At 54.3% G+C, this 12,567-nt stretch overlaps 5 protein-coding genes across 5 annotated transcripts; 4 read left to right on the plus strand and 1 right to left on the minus strand.

Annotated features, from left to right (window-relative positions):
• Positions 1–29: 29 nt before the first annotated feature.
• AB675_6760 (Extracellular exo-inulinase) lies at positions 30–1,271 on the plus strand (the record flags this gene model as incomplete). Its single annotated transcript, XM_018147074.1, has 1 exon — positions 30–1,271. The coding sequence occupies one exon, from the start codon at positions 30–32 to the stop codon at positions 1,269–1,271; it is 1,242 nt and encodes a 413-aa protein (XP_018003531.1).
• A 1,039-nt stretch (positions 1,272–2,310) lies between these two features.
• AB675_6761 (uncharacterized protein) lies at positions 2,311–2,915 on the minus strand (the record flags this gene model as incomplete). The annotated part of the gene is made up of 2 exons (XM_018147075.1): positions 2,311–2,429; positions 2,486–2,915. 2 exons carry the CDS (start codon positions 2,913–2,915, stop codon positions 2,311–2,313), a joined length of 549 nt encoding a protein of 182 aa, XP_018003402.1.
• A 571-nt stretch (positions 2,916–3,486) lies between these two features.
• On the plus strand, positions 3,487–6,902 carry AB675_6762 (NuA3 HAT complex component NTO1; the record flags this gene model as incomplete). Its single annotated transcript, XM_018147076.1, has 4 exons — positions 3,487–5,112; positions 5,163–5,857; positions 5,907–6,261; positions 6,306–6,902. 4 exons carry the CDS (start codon positions 3,487–3,489, stop codon positions 6,900–6,902), a joined length of 3,273 nt encoding a protein of 1,090 aa, XP_018003475.1.
• Positions 6,903–7,652: 750 nt separating this feature from the next.
• On the plus strand, positions 7,653–9,561 carry AB675_6763 (Choline transport protein; the record flags this gene model as incomplete). The annotated part of the gene is made up of 3 exons (XM_018147077.1): positions 7,653–8,175; positions 8,292–8,527; positions 8,692–9,561. The coding sequence occupies 3 exons, from the start codon at positions 7,653–7,655 to the stop codon at positions 9,559–9,561; spliced, it is 1,629 nt and encodes a 542-aa protein (XP_018003270.1).
• A 1,875-nt stretch (positions 9,562–11,436) lies between these two features.
• AB675_6764 (uncharacterized protein) lies at positions 11,437–12,042 on the plus strand (the record flags this gene model as incomplete). The annotated part of the gene is made up of 1 exon (XM_018147078.1): positions 11,437–12,042. One exon carries the CDS (start codon positions 11,437–11,439, stop codon positions 12,040–12,042), a length of 606 nt encoding a protein of 201 aa, XP_018003272.1.
• Between the last annotated feature and the right edge of the window lie 525 nt (positions 12,043–12,567).

Here is a 12,567-nt window from a genome sequence, read left to right on the forward strand (position 1 = left end):
TCCCGAACCAGACCAACGGCGTTGTCGCCATGTTCACCGCCAACAGTCCCGAGCAACAGGAACAAGCCATCGCGTACTCCCGCGACGACGGGTACACGTGGACGCTCTACGCCAACAACCCAGTCATCGCCATCAACAGCAAGAATTTCCGTGATCCAAAGGTCATCTACCACGCCGACTCGGGCAACTGGGTGATGGTGCTCGCCTACGCGACCGAGTTCACTATCGGCGTCTTCACCTCCCCGGACCTGACCACCTGGACGCCAGCCTCGAACTTCAGCTACGCCGGTCTTCTAGGCCTACAATACGAGTGCCCGAACCTCGTCCAAATGCCCTACAAGAACGCCTCTACCGGCGAAACCATATCCACAGTCTGGCTCCTATACATTAGCATCAACCCTGGCGCGCCCCTTGGCGGGTCCGTGGGTCAGTACTTCGCGGGCGACTTCAACGGGACGCATTTCACGCCGCTCGACAACGCAGCGCGAATAGCGGATTTCGGGAAGGATAATTACGCGACGCAATTCTTCTACCGCAACGACGACTTTGGGACGGAAGATGCTGTGAGTATGGCATGGGCGAGCAACTGGCAGTATACGAATTATGTACCAACGGGGCCGGCGGAGGGGTGGCAGAGTGCGGCGAGTCTGCCGAGGAGGAATTGGGTACAGGATAGTGTGAGGGGTGGGTACGTGCTTGCGAGCTATCCATACGATTTGGATGTTGTGTTGGGACGAGAGTTGGGCAGTAGTGAGAATCTGGTGAATGATACCTTGGTTGCGACAGCAGATGCAAGTAATACGACTGGAGCGTTTGCGATTAGTGCGAATATCACGGGTCTGAACACCACGTTGCTCAGCAATACGGCGAGTCTGAACATCACCATTCGCTCGAGCGCGACAGGCGAGACTCTGACCTCAGGACAGACCTTCGCTGGCGATGCGACTTTCTGGATGGATCGCGGCAACACGACGGCCTTCGACAACCCCTTCTTCACGGACAAAGTCAGCACAGCCCTAGTCTTGCAAGATGCGTGGGAGTTGCTGATGGTGGTGGATCGCAGTGTGTGGGAGGTGTTTCTTTTGGGTGGGGAGAGGAGTGCGACGCAGACGTTCTTTGCGGAGGGAATGATGAACGAGGTGGAGGTGAGTGTGGCTGCTTTGAATGAGGGGAGTGTGGTCAGTGTGAAGGTTTGGGAGTTGAAGAGTACGTGGGCGGAGATGGAGGAAGGCATGGGGGATGTTAGGGGAAATGTTAGTGCGATTGGGTAGGGGGAGAGGGTGAGACGGGCTGGTGGGAGGGATATGTGGGTGTGAGGGCTGATGTTGGAATATTCTGGATATACGGCTCAAGGTGTAGGCAGGCGTGAAACTGTGGTCATGGATCTTCAACAATGGTGGACGATGATGCCATCCGCATATGCCAATCGGAACGGCATGGTTCATCCGAATATTCATTAGTAGGATTCATTCAGTCCTGAAACTCGGGTTAGGCAGGTCGCAACGACACTACGAGCCAACGACACTCACTTGGCTAACGACTTCACTTCAGCTGCCATCAACCAGCCTTGGCGAAAAACGACGATCGGATTCGAACCACGCACTGAGCACTCGCACCGAAAAGAGCATGCGCTCATCTGTAACAACGAGCTTCTACAAACACTCCTCGTCGTTGTTAGCAAAACAAAAACAGCAATAAGTTTGGGGGGCTCACGACTTACTGCGTGAGCCCCCCGAGACCTCACTGAGTACTCTCGAAAATTTAGTTCTTAAAGCACCATACCCTTCTTTTCGGGGTAGGTTACGGTCCAAATTTCAGACATCTAATTGATAAAGGCAATCGCCTGAGGGAAGGTCATGAGGAGGTAAGTGAGAAGTGAGGGCGTGGTCAGGGTAAAGTCAGGCGGTGACGAAGTGTGGTGGGCTTGGCAGCAGCACGACAACACGATAGGATACCAGCAACATCACGGATCTCTGTGAGACGCTCGGTCTAGTACAGGTGCTGTAGGCATGAATCCGGATCTGTTTTGTGGAGTAGAGCGGCAGGAATGAGACGAGCGTCATCTGAGCGTCAGTTGGTAGCAACAGGATCATCATAGGAATCGGGTCATGGACGTCTTTGTGTTTGATTGGATGTACACGTGTTGACGAAGAAGGTCTGTATGTACTTTTCTGCCCATCAAAACCTGCCGGGTATCAAATGCAATGATGTATGAAGCCCATATGCTCGCTGAAAGTGTTCATTGTCGCTCAAATTATGCCTGACACGCTTAATGCCTCCGCTAACAATTAAGATGCCATATTGGAAGGGTCAGCCGCCGCGCGCTGGTGGACCGCTGGGCTGTGGGGATTGCTGTTGCTGTTTCTGTGAAGTTGTGATTTGACAGCGTAGTTCGAGCCAGAAGTCCTTGTTGTTTGCCATCATGCCCGCTGTTGAGCTGTCAGAGATGCTGCATGTGACATCTGACCATAATGAGGACACTCACGCTTGGCTGCCCATGGATTGCCACTCTTGGCGGACTCTACACCTGTCTTAGGCTTGTACGTGGGAATATTGTCGACAGTGCTTTGCTCTAGCAGACTCTGCACCTCTGTTCTGTTGAAGTCGTATGGTGGCAATTCTTGCGCTACTAGCTGTGTAGGAGGACCGTTCTGACTACGTGACTCGGCAGGCTTCGGTGGTGTTGGTGCTTGCTGGACTGACGGAGACTGTGACTGTTGCGGCGGCAGCTGCTGCTGCGAGGGCGTTCTGGCTACATTTGGTTGTGTCTGTAGTTTGCCTCCTCTCCGATTCTGCTGTGCGCTGGCGTCTCTGTTGGGTGTGACGTTGCGCTGACCTCCGCCTCGAATGGAATCGTAGCCACGGCGGCCACCTCGAGAGCTGTGTGGTGGTATGTACTTAGTTGACCCGTCCATAGTTGCGAGGTGTGGCGGGTGTGCGGAGAACGGGAGGATTGGAAATGCATGTGATGGGCCAAGATTGCTAGGGAAGGAGTAGTTGCTGTTTGCTCGTGACTTACTCGTCGTTTGTACTCATATGGCAACTGCGACACGGCCTCGTTCTCACAGAACTATTTTGACGGGACAGTCTCGATGCTCAACAGACACAGATGAGATTGAGACGGAGCGCGGGACCCCAGACTGCATCATGAATTGAGTTGGAGACTCGCTGCAAGGTTGGAGTAGCTTCTACACTAAGCTCACCATAGACTAGACTGGAGAGCGGAGCGAAGCTTGAGTCGACTCAGGTTGTGGCGGGTCCCCCTGCGCTGAGACGACACCACATATCAATCAACGCGCAAAGGCCATCGACCGAGCAGGAATTTGGTGTCGGAGTAGATCGCAGATACACGACAAAATTCTGCATCGTACAGGATCGCGTCTTGTCCTCTGATGTGCGACTAGAAACGATGCGGCCTGCGCCTTCCCGTCGCTGTCAGGCTCCGCACTCAAGAAAGCGCGTCGTCCTCGCTTTCCTCTAGCAATAATGGCACCCATCAGGACCTCTCAGGCAAGCACAAGGCCGAGAAGGTCCATCCAGCCCGTCAATGGCTACTACACCTTGAAGTCAGACCTCGACATCATGCCCTCAACACCGCTCGACGGCGAACCGCCCCTCAAGAGAATGCGCACATCCCGATCTGCAACCTCGACTCGATCGCGATGGATACCCGGCGGAAGAGGTGGAGGCGGCAGACACATCGACGTCGACGCTGGTGAACTTCCTTCACCGACCCCAAGGACCCCTGCTACCGTCGGGCGTCCGAGAGCTAGACGAGGTCGACCACCCAAGCACGAGAAGAAAGCACAACCGCAGAAGACACCTCGCACTTCTGCCAGAAGCGCTAATCGAGCCAACACACAACGCCCTCGGTACAGTACTGCTGCTGCCGCAGCGACCGCGGCTACCGCGCATGGTGACGGTTACAAACCTCGAGAAGAGCGCGGTTGGGAGGAGTTCCACGCTGACCTCGATCTCGACGCCGAGTTCGCCATAATTCCATCCGCCGAGATCGACGGCACCGTCAAAGTCGATGCCGCTGACGATGAAGACGCTGTCAACGGCTTCACGAAAACAGCCAGTGGCAGAAATACCCCAACGAAAAAGCGTGGCAGACCCAGTGGTAGGAGGACGGACTCAATGTTGAAAGCGCTAGCCATCCCAGAAACTCCCAAGATTGTCCCTCTGCCCGGCCCGAATCCTCGAGAACGATTGACATTACCCAAGCCATCGTTCCGTGAGCTTGACCCATTCGGCGTATACGAAGAAGGCATTAATTATGTCGACAAAACTATGGCGAGTGTTGGGTACCAAGAGTCGGAACTGTTTTCGAGACCCGATCGCGCCATGATCCGCCAGACGGAAGGTTCAGCTGAGGAGGACCTGGACCTGAGTCCCGATCTTCTTGTGAACGTCGAGAATTCCGCCATCGGCTCATCTGGCGTGGGAAGAGTCGAATATGATATGGATGAACAAGACGTCAAATGGCTCGACATGCTCAACAAGACCAGAGTAGCCGACGGCGCTCTACCCATCAAGCCGGCCATCTTCGAGGTGACCATGACAAAGATCGAGAAAGAGTGGCACGCCTTGGAGAAGCGAATACCAAAACCGAATCCGAAAGCCCCGCAGACTCAGCGGCCGCGATCAAGTAGTGCAGCGGCCGTCAATGGTGAGCCCGCAGGTGAAGAAGGCGATACCAAATGTGTCATTTGTGACGATGGTGATGCCGAGAACGCCAACGCGATTGTTTTCTGCGATGGCTGCGATCTGGCTGTGCACCAGGAATGCTATGGGGTGCCATTCATACCGGAGGGTCAATGGCTGTGTCGGAAATGCCAGCTCGTTGGCAACTCCAGGCCGTCTTGCATCTTCTGCCCGCACGAAGGTGGTGCTTTCAAGCAGACTAACAACGCTAAATGGCCCATCTCTTTTGCGCCATTTGGATTCCGGAAGTCACCATTGGCAATCCGTCACTTATGGAGCCTGTCACAGATGTCGAGAAGGTTCCGCCAAGCAGGTGGAAGCTACTCTGCTATATCTGCAACCAAGCCATGGGAGCTGGCATCCAGTGCAGCGACGGCCGCTGTTATCGTGCTTTTCATCTCACGTGTGCTCGTCGAGGAGGGCTATACCTTCGCATGAAGACTGGAGGCGGCCAGAACACCTTGATCGAACAAAGCGCTTTACGAGGATTCTGTCATCAGCACTCTCCGAATGATTGGAAGGCCGATCACAACACCGACAAAGCCTACGACTCAACAGTTAATTATTGCAAGAACCATTTCAAGGGTCAAGTCTGGGCCGACAGCAGAGCCTCTGCTCTGGCCATCAATGAAGGGCCTGCTCATGGTACGGAGAAAGGACCCCTCAAAATTACACTTCCAAACAAAAGAGGGCAAAAGCCGAAAACAATTTGGAAGTTGCCCTCTGGAGCCCCAGTAATTCCCGAAGTCATCCTCAACTCCATCGAAGCATCTCTGGTTCGCTTCAGCGTCAACAAGAAAAAAGAATATGTGTCGGAGCTTTGCAAGTATTGGACATTGAAGCGAGAGGCTCGCCGCGGAGCAGCACTACTGAAGAGACTGCAGCTTCAAATGGACACCTTCAGCTCGTTTGAGGTCACGCGTCGGGACTACAAGGCTCAAGGTGCAGCCGGCCGTGCTCGACTGGACCGGCGCATCGAGTTTGCCGAGACTCTTGAGAAGGATCTTGAGCGTATCAAGGCTCTGTGCGAGCTCGTGAAACAACGGGAGGACGCGAAGATCGCAGAAGCCCGCTTACTCAAGGACGTGGTCAATATTGTGTACTTTCCCATCCTGCCATTGCTTGACACCGTCCTCCAGAAAGCAATCAAGTAAGTCACTAAGCACTATATGGGTAACCAGCACTAATCCTCCCGATAGGCATGATAAGGAGAGCACTTATAGGAACGACCTCTCGGACCTTCAGACTCGCATACAAAGTGGCGAATTTACCTCCATCACGTCATTTTCGAAATCCTTTGCCCAAATATTCGCAGACCGACTAAAGTCCAATGCTGCGACATTCGCGGAGATCATGCAGCAAGTCAGCGGCAGACGTCCTGACGACTCGACTCCAGAACAGACAGAGCTACGCGCCAAGGCACGGAACATTCTCCGAGCATGCCAGCCTTTGCTGGAAGATGCATTGAGGAAGGAGTCAGAGCTGACAGGACGACCCTTCGAACAGCAGATGAAGGAGCTCGATGAGGCTCTCATTTCACGGCGTAATTCCATTGTGGAACAGCCGCGGAGGGCTCACTCGTCATCGATTCGATCGAGAACGGACCAAACGGGATCAGCACCCCTGATCTCCAGGACGTCGAAATGCCAGACGCTGATGCGGAGGGTGCGTCCACAGAAGATTTGAACGGGCCCAAGACCAACGGCAGTCCTAAGAAGTCGGGAGCAGGTCCTGCTGCCAGTACGCCACCGGCTTCCACCAATGGACTTAACATCTCCCAGACCAACGGCGAAGTGGCTCAGCCAGTCGCTGAAGTGTCCATCAGCGGCGAACCGCCAACGCCGCCCATGAGCACTGAAGGCCAGGGCGCTCATCCAAGCCTGTCTAGCGGCGGTATTCCCTGGTACGTGGAAGCCTTCGACCCATTTGGCACCACTATCTACGAAGAACGATGGACCGGCCAACAAGTACTGCGTGAGATGTCCGAGGAGCTTAGCGAGATGGATGAGGACGAATTGCAAGAACTCGGTCCCGAAGACGACATCACGATGACCGGGCTTGCTGTCGGAGGCGCAGTCGTTGTTGGGAATGATGACGCTCTGCCAAATGGGACTGCAAATAAGAAATCAAACAAGTCGAGGAGTCGCAAGAGCAATGGTTGGAGTAAGGCGGGGAAACCTAGGAGGTACAGATAGATGAGAGCTCGTTGGAGGTGTGTCGTGCAGACGGCACACAGCCGACTTGATGCTTCACCTGTGCAGGCTATTCGACGGCAGCCGTTCTGCTATTCATTGATGTGGCAAGCACATTTGTGTGTCTTGGTATTGAAGATAACCATTCAGAAACGTGACGAAGTTCATCAGCAGATGGCTCCGGGCCCGTTTTGTTCACACGATATCTACCCGTCTCACTTCCCTCGCAGTGTCTTGCGATCTCAAGTGTGGACGAACGAGCCTCACGCGTGTCGTCTTCCGTCCTTTCCTAAAGCGTAATCTCTTCTTCTTCCCGCTGCCCACGCATCCAGTATCCGAAATTGCAACTAGTCACCTCTTGGCGACGCAGAAGACCGCGCCGAGGGACTGGTATCAGCTACAAAAATAAGCATTTTATCAGTACCTTCCCCTTGAAGCGCACCCTCCTGTTGGATAGCAGGCACAGCCAAGCAGCCAAGCATGGGCCAGACTTCTCGCCAAGAGAACGTGGCAGCCGCCGGGCCCATCGCGCTGATGATAAGCAGGTAGGGTGTTGACCGGCGCGGTTCGCGAGGATGAGGACGACGGGACAGGGTAGGTTGGTGGTCCAGCTGTTGACTACGACGCGCACACTTCTAAAGCTTTCGCGACTTCCCTCTGACTCTTTCCCCGTCCTGCATACCTACTGCCCTGCCGTACCTGCTGCCCTGTCGTTCCTCCCGCAGCTTGACCTTACAGATCAGGCTAGCGAACATGGCGCCTACCAAGGAAGCTCGTGTCGACGAGAGCAGCGCAACCCCTAACATGAACGACCCCAACCTCTCCGCCGACGAGATCCAACTTCGCGCCCAAGGTCACTCCGGCGAGCTTATCCGCCAATTCTCCCCGCTCGCGACCCTAGCCCTCGCCTTCAGCATCACAAACTCGTGGGTCGGCTATGCCGCAACCTTCGTCACTCCGCTCTTCGCTGGCGGTGGCCCAGCTATCTTTTGGGCTCCGATCATCGCATGCATCGCGTGCTTGCTCATCACGCTGGGTTTGGCGGAACTAGCGTCCGCTTTCCCGAGTAGCGGAGGGCAGTACCATTTCGCGTTCATGGTGAGCCCGCCAAAATACCGGGCTGCGATCGCATTTGTGACGGGCTGGCTGAGTGCTTTTGCGTGGTTGTTCACGACGGCGAGCGCGAATTTGTTCTGTGCCAGTCTGTGTATCAACTTAGCGACGCTGAGGAACCCGGAGTATGTGCCGACGCAGTGGCAGACTTGGTTGATCTATAGTAAGTCACTCCCACGCCTCGAGGAACAACGGACCACAGCGTTCGCGATTTCGGACTACCCGTCTGTTCTTTTACCACATCCGAACCACATGCTGACCAATTTGCTCACGAAACAGCCGCGTTCATAATCATCTGCTCGCTAATCGTGGTCTACCTCCCACGCGCGATCCCCCGTCTCGAGACCTTCTTCTTCTGGACTTCTCTCCTGGGCTTTTTAGTCAACACGATCGTCCTTCTCGCCGTTAGTCCGACAAAGCAACCTGCCACCACTGTCTTCAAAACCTGGTCGAACGCCACGGGCTGGGACGACGGCGTCGCTATGCTTCTCGCTATCGGGCAATCCATGTATGGCGTGAGTACCCTAGGAATCTCGTATCGGGAACTGAGCGATGACATGAGCATTGGCTTGAGCACGCCCACAAGGTTCCCTCGAGACATGACTCCCGCCTCTCCCATGCAACCTTCCATTGCATGATCATTCCACGAGACAAAGCTAACCAAAATGCTCTGAAACAGTTTCTTTGCACGGACTCAGCAACTCACATCGCAGAGGAGGTCGAGCGGCCGTCGAGAGCGGTGCCGAGAGCCATGTGGTTAACGATCGCGGTCGGAATTGTGACTACCATCCCGTTCACGCTCGCGATCTTGTTCAGCACGCAGGATTTTGAGACACTCAGCTTGTCACCATTGCCGATCATGGAGCTGTATGTTCAGGCGTTCTCGGGAAATAGCTCTGCGGCGCTGTTCTTCACCTTCTGGATCCTGTTCATCTATTTCGGGGCTACAATCGGGTTGGTGCTTACCTCGAGTCGCTTGTTGTGGGCGTTTGCCAGGGACAATGGATTGCCTTACTCGGGCGTGTTCGCTAAGGTGCACCCGGCGAGGAAGGTCCCGCAGAACGCTACAATTTTGACAGCGGTGTTCTGCATTTTGTACGGGCTGATATACATCGGCAGCACGACCGCATTCAACAGCTTCGTGGCGACTGCGATCCTGAGTTTGAATATCACGTACACGATCCCGCAGTTCATCGTGTTGGTCAGGGGCAGAGATAAAGTCTTGCCGAAACGAGAGTTTGATTTGGGGAAAGGACTCGGCATGTTCTGCAATGTGTTTTCGACGGCCTGGGTGGCGCTATATAGTGTACTGTTCTGCTTTCCGGTGTTCTTGCCCGTGACGGAGGTCACGATGAACTATGTCAGTGTGGTGATGGCGGGGACAGGGCTGTTTATTGTGCTGTTGTGGTGGGTGCCGGGGGGAAAAAGGGGGAGGTTTGTCGGGCCGAGGGTCGGGGAGGTGGTGGACTTGGCGGGATTGGGAAGGGCTAATGCTGGGGAGGTGGATGGGGAGGGCGGTGTTGGTGGAGGCGAGAAGGTGACATCGTAATGAGGGTTGAGGGTGACAATTTGTGCGCCTTTGGTCAAAGGTGGTCGAGCTTGGGGCATAAGAAGGAGACAGTGATCGTGAGAAGTCTTTGGCGGAGATGAGCTCAGACTCAACAGAATCCTGATTTTGTCAATAGAATTGAGTCGCATTCACTTGTACACCAGGAAGCTTGGTAGATCGAGGGGAGCTTATCGTCACTAAAACGTCTTCTGACCTGACTGACAGGGTCTGGGCTTACCTCCAGACTTCGTCGACCTGCGGCAGCAGCCCGAGAGGACGGCAGCCATGCAAATCCATGTGTCGCAATAGATTCTTGGTATGTATCGTTTTGGAGTCGTCGTAGTTCCATATCGATTGCTTCTGATGTGTCAACCTCAATTCGGAATATCGTGCAATCTGTAGCTGTCAGTCTGATGCTTTTGCTATCGACCAAACCGTGACATGCCTTTATTGCCCCAGCTTCGTCCAACTTACTACAAAAACCCGCGACCCTCTGGATTTGACAGACGATTTCCAACGAGAAGTGACGTTGAACACGCTTCCCAAAATACATAAGAGCGGAGTCCCTTACGGTTTCCAGATATTCTCGAATGTCGGAATCGAAGGAGAATGCTGTGTAGCTTCGTACACCCGTGCACCAGTCCAAGAGAGCACTTGTCCTCTCGTCCAACCCTTGACGCGCCATCGCAAGGCTTCTCTTGCCCGGTTGGTCCAATAGCGGAAATTGCATCTCATTATCCTCCAGGGCATGAGCGCGCCAGCTAGCGGGAACGCGACGTCGACCTAGCGCAAGCGGTCTGGCGCTCAGAATGAGCTTTTCAAGCTTGGGTAGATGAGCCTTAAGGAGTCCAGCGGCAAGAGACAATCCCAAGACCGTCGGATCTTCAGATGAAGTTGCCGAATCTGCTTCATATGTGTTTTCGAGAGGTACTGCCATACTTTAACTTCCATGCACGCTTGATAATTAAACACTTCGATGTCGACGGCCGCATATGGAAGCAGGAAGTCATGGACTTCGCCCCGAAGTTGTCGGCATGTAGCTGCTAGCAAGACTGGCTCCGAGCAGCAGAAGCAAGCGTCCAGACCGCGGGACCGTGAAGCACACTCTAGATTCAATGTCAGGCTTCCTTTGGTTGGGGAGATGTATATTGCTGTAGAGGCGGCTGGTAGATAGAAGTCGTAGACACGCTGCCGAATCTCCAGTGGGAGACCAAGCAGCGAAGGACTTGCCATATTCAGAGGGTGTTGGAGGCAGTCTTTCCTCAAAAGTTGTTGGAAAGAAGCGTTCCGGTCATGAGGAAAGGCCGCATTATCATCGTGAATTTGCCGAGGGGCGAGCAAGATGTGGAAGGGGAGCAGTGAGGCTGGCTGGTCGACATACAGCCTAGCGCGGTTGCCTGGAGGCCGCCCCTCCTTTCGGCCAAGGTACCTACAAATGATTCACTTTGACATTACAGCCACAAATGAAAATCATAGGTCTCTTCCTTCGGCGTATCAGGGTTAACATCTCCGTGCCAATATCCGATGCCAACGCTACAGCATTATCCTGATGGCGGTACAATGATATGTCACGTGAAGACGCGTATTGGCAGATCGATCTAGATCCTCACGTCGCGTTGCGTTCAAACTGGCGAATAAGCGGTCGAGTCTAAGCCGTAGCCACTCTCCCGCTTCACTTCTACAGCAATGCTGTGCTTCAAAGCCTGCCAACTCGGTTCACTGCGACGCGTTGTATTTGCTACTATATATCCGGCACGCCCCTGTCATTCCAACAATTGCACCAGTCAAGATCATCTCACCGTAGTCAGGAAGAAATCTTTGTCCGTCTTTCACGAGAGCCAGAGTTGCCCACTCAGCCTTGATATTGCTTGAGTCATGGCCGCAACCAAGATCATTGCACCGCCATCATCTCAGCGCCACCCGCGCTCTACCGTGACAGCGATACGCAAGGCCGGCAAGTCGGCAGCAAAGACCAGATCGCCACAGGCAATAAGGTCACCACACTTCGTCAAAGATCAATCCATAAACTCAGCAGCAACGTCCACCAAACGCTTGACGCCATATCAACGCCTCGTGTATGCACACCTCCTCTGCATTCCACCCGGCCGCATAACAAGCTACCTGGTCCTCTCACGAGCCGTCGCAGCAGCAGCCTACGCCACCTCCAAAACCGAACAAGCTCCAAGACCGAGTGCACGAGCTGTGGGCGGAGCACTTCGAAACAACCCTTTCGCGCCAACAGTGCCTTGCCATCGTGTCATAGCACATTCGGGATATGTTGGTGGATTCAAGGGGGAGTGGTTCGATGCACCGAGCGGTGTGAATCAGGTCGAGAAGTTGGGCTTGTTGAAGGACGAGGGCGTCGACTTTGACCATACAGGGAAGTTGTTGAAGGATGGGAGCGGTGAGTGGGTGTTTGACGGCCCCTGGGCGTTCGAGGAGCACGTAGGCAAGGTCGACGAGCTGTGCGCTGGTGTTTGAGGGGTGCGAGATATAGAAGCATCCGAGGGGTGTCAATGAGACGTGCTTGCGACTACACGATCCGACAAACTTCTTACTTCAAGCCAAGTATGCGGAGGTGTGAATTGGAAGCAGGCAATGGCAGCACAGTAGTTCATGAGAGATCTTGCGTTCCTTGCTCGCAAGTCCAGCATTGGTCTCGAGAGTTGCTCACCATGCTGGTTCGCGGACTGGCCACACACAGACGTCTACCATCGACACGATCGGGTCGTGGCGATCCAATTGCCGTACCAGACTGTGCACCACATTTGGTCTCGGTCACATGCAACGGCTGTCCAACTTGACAGGACCCATGCTGGTGGCCAGCGATGCTGTGCTCTACATCACTGAAAGTATGGTCGCGAGACGAAGTGTGCAGACATACCTCAAGCAGTCCTACCTGAATCATTCTCGTCGAGTCCCTGTGCAGTGTGCGGGAAGTGTCCGTTCTGCTGCAACAGCAAATTACCTCAACAGGAAGGGCGAGGCAGTTTCCTGTGCTGCGTT

Source organism: Cyphellophora attinorum (genome assembly GCF_001299255.1).
Source record: "Cyphellophora attinorum strain CBS 131958 chromosome Unknown Contig5, whole genome shotgun sequence".
Classification (NCBI taxonomy): Eukaryota; Fungi; Ascomycota; class Eurotiomycetes; order Chaetothyriales; family Cyphellophoraceae; genus Cyphellophora; species Cyphellophora attinorum.